At 42.5% G+C, this 9,035-nt stretch overlaps 1 protein-coding gene across 1 annotated transcript; it reads left to right on the top strand.

The window, feature by feature from the left end:
* Positions 1 to 2,864: 2,864 nt before the first annotated feature.
* Positions 2,865 to 4,849, top strand: LOC147897892 (uncharacterized). Its single transcript, XM_087380752.1, has 3 exons — positions 2,865 to 3,249; positions 3,623 to 3,900; positions 4,037 to 4,849. Exons 1-3 carry the CDS (start codon positions 2,882 to 2,884, stop codon positions 4,669 to 4,671), a joined length of 1,281 nt encoding a protein of 426 aa, XP_087236878.1. The 5' UTR covers positions 2,865 to 2,881; the 3' UTR covers positions 4,672 to 4,849.
* The last annotated feature ends 4,186 nt before the right edge of the window (positions 4,850 to 9,035 follow it).

Genomic DNA, 9,035 nt, shown 5'->3' on the forward strand with positions numbered 1-9,035 from the left:
CCAAATACCATCTTCACACCCACATTTTAACTCTTAAAGCAAGACTACAGAGGGTTTTAGCATACGGATTATTGAAAGACATCCTCTATTTTGACTTTACTACAAACCCCCTAATGTTCCATTACAACATCGAAATGCTCAAATTCCCCCTTCCCTAGCCTTGGCTCTGATCAGTACATAAGGGCCTTATACGCATCTTTGAATAAGTTGAATCTGTTGTCCTTGTTGGAGTCTACTCTATGTGCCACTTCCATGATATGCTTGGACAAGCATGTAGATGCTACATAGAACCTTTGCCCACTGTCGTTCCTGCCAAGGCTCTATCCTTATTCTTCCTCTCAAAGCCTCTCTTTCAGTGGTTTGCATCTGGCATCTACTCTTCCTTGCTCTTGCCATGCAATAGTTTAGCATCATCCTGCATGCATGGCAGAACTTCCAATTCCACCACTTCTTGGGTAAGCTCTCATTGATTTGGATCTCTCCAACTAAATCCTTTGTAAGACAATCTTTAGCATGTGTGGTGGTCTTCAACACATCATCTTTCTCGAGAGCTAACTTACCCTTCTTTCGCACCACCTTCCATTGACCTTTTGGGGATGATGGCTATGGGGCATCTTGAGTCTCTTTTGAGGTTTGTCAACCAAGGCGACAAGTGGATGGCTCACCTCATGCAAATCCTACTCATGTGTTGTATCATTTGTTCCTTGCCTTGTCTAATCAACCATGTTTTTGGGCTTTTCCCCCAGCACCAGGGCAGTATTCACCACCTTGTGAGGACAGCTTCTAGCAAAATACTTGAGCCTCTTGCAAACATAACATGAATCCAAAAATGGACCAAATTTAAAAGAGAGAGACCATCAACAAAACCTGATATCCACAAAGTCTAGGACATTAGACCAAGAAGAAGCCCTTCCACAAGAATCTAGCTATGTAGTAGTTTCAAGCTAGATCACACTCGTAAAGCATAAACTATTGGAGTTCCTCCAACATTGGAACTCGGCCTATAAAGAATAGGTATATGCCACCCTTGGCCACCTTTTCTAGCTCCAACGTGACGTCCTCTACCTATAGCTCACAGGTTGCAACATGCCTTCTACTTATCTTGTGCCAGATCTTTGTTTTGCCTTCTTGGCTCGTCTAGCAAACTCCGGGTGGAGGATACTCTTAGCTTCTTCTTCTAGCAATGAGGTAAGCTCGCTTTGCAGTTTTTTTTTTCAGCACATCCGCATACGACGAGGAATCCTTGATCTTCCCCCCTCGTCCCTGGAATAATTCTCACCATTCTCTCTAGCATCCTTCAAGGGAACCTCTACTTGATCACCTCCCTCACTCATAGCCTCCCCTGTGTGAAGTTTGAAGCAAAGAATTGTCATGGCCCCGTCAAGATGGCTTCAAGCACTCCTCACCACCCCCTCCATGCTATAAATGCATGTCACTTGTGCACAAATGTCACCTCGCTACCATCACTCCCTAAATGAAGGAAGGTAACACGAATAAAGGAGGGAATGTAAAAGTAGAAGGCAAGTAATGAGGTGGGAAGTAGGGGCTTTTCAGCTTTTTGACCCTACTAGGGTTGAAGAGATCATTCTATTTTCAAAGCGCATTTTTCATTCGTGGGAGTTGAAGGGATCATTCTATTTTCAAAGCACATTTTTTAAAGTTAAATTCCCTACTTCCCACCTCATTTACTTGCCTTCTATTTTTACATTTCCTCCTTTATTTATGTTACCTATCTTCCCATTGTTGACCAAAAGAAACCACCAAAAGAAAAACTTTTTGACATTTCCTCCTTTGTTCATGTTACCTATCTTCCCAATGTTGACCAAAAGAAAAACTTTTTGACCTTGCTAGGGTTAAAGAGATCATATTATTTTCAAAGCGCACTTTTCATTTGGTGGGAAAGTTAAGCCCCCACTTACATGTTTACATTTCCTCCTTTATTCATGTTACCTATCTTCCCATTTTTGACCGAAAGAAAAACTTTTTGACTTTGCTAAGGTTGAAGGGATCATTCTATTTTAAAAGTGCATTTTTCATTTTGTGGTAAAGGTAAGCCCCCACTTCCCACTTCATTTACTTACCTTCTATTTTTATGTCTCCTCCTTATTCATGTTACCTTATTCATACCTTCCTTACTTCCCTTTGCACTTTAATTCACTTTACCTTGCTTCCTCTTTCCCTACCTCCCTTGATTGCAAGAACTCCCATGAGTCCTCCATTGTGTTGATGTCTTCGGATAGAAAGCGACATAGTACCACCTTGTTTATAAAGAATGCAAAAACCTTTTCACACATTTGGATGGCAGTATGTGACCCCTTTGTGTTTTAAAAAAAAGTTAAGTCAAAATGAATGTGTTGGATTCACACAACCTCATATGTTGTGGAGTGTGATGTGTCTCCAAAAAAGGTGAAATGAGTGCAATAAGCTTGGCCAGAAGGACAATAAAACAGCAAAGCACAAAGAATTCATAGAGGTAATATAGTTAAGGTGTTTACCTGGTCAGGGAAGGAAATGTTGTGATTGTGTTGTCATATGAATGTCCAGAATTAGAAAATGAGCGTTTGGGCAGGGCTTCTGCCCAGTCTGTAATCTATTATGACATGGGCGGCCTTATCTTTCACGCGAATGATTTGAAAACAAGCTTGGGCTGCGACATACAAGACTTTTTGGACATTCTCCCTTGTGGAAACTATATATTCAACATCATGAGGTTGGTAAAAGGGGAGGGGACGAGTTGTCCGAGGTGGAGGGCGGGTAGTACGCTAAAGTTAGAGGAAAACTTGAAGGCTAGGTGGACTTTAAAACGTGAAGGCTAGCTAAAGTTTAAACGCCGTTAGAGACCATGGCAAATGCCACTCCTTGTACACCACGCGAAGTGCCAATGGGAATTATGCAGCGATTGGGAATTAGCAGTGATACATGGACTGCTCTCAACGTCCTCCTCTCTGCAGCCACTTACTTGTTCGATGTGGGCAGCACCTCTGCCACTGCTTTTCAGTATTACCACTACTCCAAACAGAAAAAAAAAGGCTCTCATTCCCTTGATCAAATCGGTAGCTCCATCCATAATACCTTCCGAGTCTTCATCATCATCATCGCTCTCATGGTTGTGGCGCATATCTCCAACGCTGTTATCTTCTACCTCTCCCTCCAGCCCAACGATCGCCCTGTGAGATCTGCGTATTTCCTGCCTTTGGTCCATCTCAAGCGATTGGTAGGAGTAGTTCGTCGCACTGGCTCCATTAATGGGTATACTTTGATCATCCCTCCGCTAGGTATCATACACAGGTGTTTGCGGATTTGCGAAATGTTGGTCCAAACTTCATTTATAAGTCTGGAAAGGATCGATGACATATTTTTGTGGTCAGCGTCATTGCATCTATGCACTCGGATGAAATTCTTCGAATTTGGCGTGTTTATTCTTGCAACAGTTCAGGGGTTCTGTTCTGTGGTTGATACAGTGTGCCCACAACAGATCGCCTTTCACAAAGTTGCGATTAAGGCTTGTGCTTTGGATGATTGTGCCAGGAGAAGAAACTTTTTTGGGGGTTTGTCTTGGTTGGGGTGAATTCTCAGTCTCCTCTTTTCGCTGAATGTGCTGAAACTCTTGTTTTGTGCGCAGTTTCAAGGACGTAACGTCCCCTGAATCCACTAGCCTTTACAGCATCCTAGCGGCTGCGTTAGAAACCGGCCCGCAACTCATGATCCAATACACGGTCTTGCACGCAGTGGGTTCAACTTCATACTGCAGGTCGGACTCCAATTGTAAGATACCCAAAACACTTCTCATTTCCATAATCGGATCATTAATATCGGGAGCGTACAATGGAGGAGGTGCTATCGTACCCATGGAAGGCCAGGCAGGCTTTTCAACGAGATTAGGAATCGGCATCGCATCAGGTATGCAAATGGAGCTACAGTCGGATAAGCGCATTACAATTAGGGGATATTGTGTATCTGATTGCGGGAAGTTTATAGATATGAGTTCGAGATCAAAAGCGCTAACACGATTACGATGTTTTTTTGAATTTATCAGGGGTGTATACGTTGTGTGCGTTGGTGGTAAGAAGCTTCACGTTCAGCTTCTTCGTAACGGGCACTCCGCGTTCATACTACATCACCTACGCGTGCATCATCTACCTGGTCCCGTTCCTTCTGTTTTGGGCCTTTACAAAGCCTACCAAGCTTGGATCAGCTAGTACAACGACGGAAAAGTCTTGCTGGCATTGGAAGACGATTCTTCACGCATGCGCGTTTGGGCATGTAAGCCTTTCTTTAGGTCCGTTGTACCCTTTGACCAGGGATGCGTATCTCAGATCACGACAGGGACGAAGCAGCTTCCATGTTGCACTGGTCTCCTCTGCTATGGCTCATTTGATGATGGATGTAGCGGGTATCATACTCATCTACAGGATGGCCTTCTACAAGCCTGATGGTATTCACTTGTACGCTCCTGCCTGCACCTCCGTGAGCGACTCCTTCTTACCCTGCGCTCTCTTCCTCGTCCTATTTTCTCTAGCAGCAAGTTTCTGTATCGTCTCTATCCTAGCTTATGTGATCCTTGACAGACACATCCACAGCGAGCTACCCTTTTCCTTCAGCCATTTCAAAGCGAGGCGACTATCCCTCACACAAACAGCTGTACATCAACAGTCTGTGGCCACGACCTGATAAAAATATTTGGTCCGTATACGAAATGCCAAAAACAAATTGAGAGACGTTCTACTCGCTTGACTAAAGTGACAGATAGTACAAAGAATGTATTGGAATCATGTAGAGAGAAAACAACTCTAAGTCGTGCTTTCACACCCTTTCAAAGGTAGAACCTTGTTCTTCATCCTACTTTGAAGTCGCCGATTACTTAGAGTCTAAATTGTTGTTTAATAAAGTCTACGATATGAATATTACATATAGAGGATTTGCTCTCGCTCTTTAAATATGACCTTACTATGTTTATGCTTTGGACCATGAAGACTAATTAAGTTATGTTGGTCCATGGATTAATTAATATATTTGGGTTTATTTATTTATTTAAGCTATGCTTAATAGGAGTGCACATTATCAAGAGCGTAGGATTCTAACCCACAATGTTGTCTTACCCACATGTGAGCCCTACCACTAAGCTATAGAGTGGAAGAGCATACCTAGGGCTAACTAAAATATTATAAATGGCCCCTCCCCCTTTAGTAAGTGAGTTCTTCTTTAAAGCCCCTCAAATGGTCCCTAGTACGGCTCCTCCTTTAGCACTTGCCTTCTTCTTTAATGCCCCCTTCTTAAGTGGTCCCTCTTAATTGAAACTCCTCCCTCCCCCCTTTATCCTTAGTTTAATCATACCCTTTCCCTTTTCCTTTTCACCCCCTCTTCTCTTCTCCACAACTAATTAATGGGAATTTTTTATTTTCAATGTATGGGGGGACATACTTGTATCAAGGAAAGGGAAATCTTAGGCTTATTGGCAAGATGTGGGGATTGAATATAACATATAATTGATACATAATAGTGTCTATTCGCTCTTTAAATATGACCTTATTGATGTTTACATCCATGATCTTGTCCAGAAGGAAAGGGAAATCTTGGGTCTATTCGCAAGATGTGGGGGTCCCCATTTACTTCTCCTCCAAAATCTATTAATCAATTCATCATCATCTCTCGATTCGATTAACCTAAAGTATATTCCCATTAATTTAATCTCAGCCTCCCTCCCTCAGCCCTCCCCTCCCCCTCTCCCTTGCCTCCACTCACACCTCTCCTCCACTCATCCCTCCCTCCACTCACATCTCCACTCCCTCAGCCACCCTCAACTCTTCGCTCATACCTTCTCTCCACTCTCTCCCTCTCCCTCTCCGTTCATCTCCCTCTCTCTCCCCCCCCCCCCCCTCTCTCTCTCTCTCTCTCTCTCTCTCTCTCTCTCTCTCTCTCCCCCCCCTCGCTTGCCCCCCTCCTCTCTCTCTCTCTCTCTCTCTCTCTCTCTCTCTCTCTCTCTCTCCTCTCCTCGCTCTCTCTCTCTCTCTCTCTCTCTCTCTCTCTCTCTCTCTCTCTCTCTCTCCTTCCTCTGCTCTCTTTCCTCTCTCTACCCCCTCTCTCTCTCCATGTGTCAGCATGCTCGCTCTCTCATGGCTATAAGTCTAGCATGCAACAAGTGGCAAGATCGCTGAGCTACGTGGCCTTACGGAGAACATGACATGTGTTAAACATTGAAACAGAGATGTGTCAGAATTCGCACGCACACCATGTATCGTCTTGTGCTCTGATAGGACCTGACTGCTAGCTGAGTTGCTCCTACTACTCCAGATTTACGCAAACAGACCTGCGCAGACCTGTTTTGTCTCAGACCTACGCGGGACACGTGGCGCGACAACACGCTCCTCCTTCCATGGTACCTCCCGTCTGAACCTCCCGCAAAGCTAGCTTTTGCACATCCCGAACCTCCATAAATCCTCCACATGGTTCCTCTCTTTAAAGAATAGTATAGAAGCTGACTCAATAAAGCATGTAAATGCATGGATCTAAAACCAAGTGCAAGCAAGGAAAGTAGAAATCGGTTGGTGCAAAGTAAAATATAGTTGAAAATTGCATGAATTAGTGCAAAATAACTCATTCCAAATCCTTATTCCATAACTTTTTGCTCTCATTTTCAAGTTTGAAATATGTACTACAACTTGAAGACAAAGTTTACCAAATTCCATAAAGCAATGCATAAGTTATGGGTCATGCAAGGTAGCTATATACATAAAAGTCCTTGAACTTCACCAAAAATGGCTATACCGAAGCAAACAATGACCCAAATGATGCCCTTGGGTGAATTTTGAGTTCTTGGTATGGTCAAAATTGTCTTATCATTGAAAAAGAGAATATTATTTGTAAAATTATTTTTCTTTGTATAATGGTTTCTAGTTATCATGAGGATATGGCCGGCCTAAAATAGGTGCTAGTAGCAAAAATTGTACTAAGAAAAGTTTATCGCTCTATTCTACTTCAGCCAACATGTTTAGCTCTTCTATAAGACAACCTTTTATTCTCTAGAGCTCTTCCCTTTCCTAGTGCTTATGAGGAGAAATCTCTTTCCCATATTGTGTCAATGGTTCATGTTTTTGCTTGCACTCTTCACAAGCTCTTTATGGGTCAGCAACCCACCCTAATATACCTATGATCGCTTGCTCCACTTGGGATATTATTGAGAATTAAATGTCAATTTTGAAAAAGAAGAAAGAAGATGTGGACAAATATAAGGTGAGATTAAAGAAATTAACTTCAAAAAGAATGAGAATGCAGAGGAGAATGTAGGCAGAATGTGGTTTAACACATCATAATCATAATACATAAGAAAAAAAGAAATATACACTTGGTTCTGCATTGGAATAATTTGGAAAACTTTCCTCCTCCTCATTAGAGCTCTCATCCTATAAACAAACACAATTTTTTTTGAGATTGGTCACCATATATTAATTTTTATCTTGAAATAGAATGCTTCATTATAGAAATAGTAAAATCAAAGAGAGCAATTTGTCTCAATAGATATTATTTTCTTTTAGTGTCATTATAGCCATGTGAGGCATCCTTGTCAGTTTCCTTATGCTTGATCTTGTTGGCTAAAGCCCTCATGGGGGGGAATTACTTGGCTGAAGTTCTTGGAGCTTTGGTTGGCTAGCTTTACCGAAGGCATAGAGTTGTCTTTAATCACTGTAGCATAGTGATTGATCTACATGGACATTGAGGCTTATCCATTGCATGAAGGACCACACATTGATGCATGGCTGCAATGCGGCAAGGCATGGAGGGCCACAAACTGATGCGTGGCTGCAATGCAACAAGGTAAGTTTCGCAACATCAACCAATTGATCTGTAGAGACTGTCATATTAGGAGGCCAAGGCCATGGAGGCCAGATCATAGTGAGGTGGTTTAAAAATTACTATTTCAACATAGAGAGAAGAAAAATTTCCCTCTCTTTGTCCAAACTCTCTAGGGGGGCTTATTTTGATGAGAGTTGTAGCAATTAGTTGTCTAATCGAAATCTTTCATCTTCGTCTCACATTAGTTCACTAAACGAAATCTTTCAATCTCACATTAGTGATCTAATCGAAATCTTAAATGTCTCACATTACTTGTCAAATTGAAATCTTTCGTCTCATTATTATCACCGTGTTGGCATGGATCAAAGGATGCTATCTAGTCACATAGCTGAGAAAACATTGCCTAAGTAAAATCTAGAGAAGATCAACAATTCAATAGATTACACACAGATTACATAGATTACAATCTCAAAGACTCCTTTACTTTAGATTACATCTCAAGGTCTCCTTGTTGAGCTACCTGATTGCAGGCTCAGCCCTCCTTGCTCCTTTCCAGAATGGGGTTGGTTCCTTTCTGCAGCCGGCCCTTCCCTTCATGCCGCTTCCTCTTTCCTTGATTTGAGCTTCTTGGTTGCAGGCTCGGCCCTTCTTGCTCCTTTCTTGAAGGGGCCTGGTTCCTCCCTTCAGGCTCCTTTTTCTTGTAGTCAGGCTTGGCCTTCTTCAATTTGAGCTCCTTGTCTTTAAGATCTTTTGCCCAAATGGCAAATTGAGCTACAACATCTACTTTCTTATCGTAGATAGCTGTAGCAGGCAGGCACATTTGATCTGTCCATGACCTGGGCAATGGCAAATGACATTCTCTACATAGAGATTTTATATGCACAAACACTCAAAAGCAAAAAACGTGCATAGGGTGGTAGCATGCAAGCCATCGGATACAGCAATCATCTATGATGCAGTATGGTAGACCATGCATTTTAGACCCTCCTGCATAGCAAGATAGGCATCTGATTTAACTATTACGGTTGTCAATACCACAGCCTTGCTCTGTACATGACGAAGTTGCTTCTTGATTCCTTCCTCCCTCATCCTAAGGCTGCAGATGTTCTCCTTCATCTCCTCCACTTTTTGCTCACTCTGTCCAAAAGCTTCATCTGAGTCCCTTAGCATCTGTTGAAGCTACTTAAATTGCTGAAAAACATCTGCATGGGCCATTTCCAAGACTTCCACTCTAGTTTGGAAAT

This window comes from Dipteris shenzhenensis, chromosome 10, assembly GCF_047967505.1.
Source record: "Dipteris shenzhenensis isolate YYH24624 ecotype China chromosome 10, Dip_SZ_1.0, whole genome shotgun sequence".
NCBI classification, from domain to species: Eukaryota; Viridiplantae; Streptophyta; class Polypodiopsida; order Gleicheniales; family Dipteridaceae; genus Dipteris; species Dipteris shenzhenensis.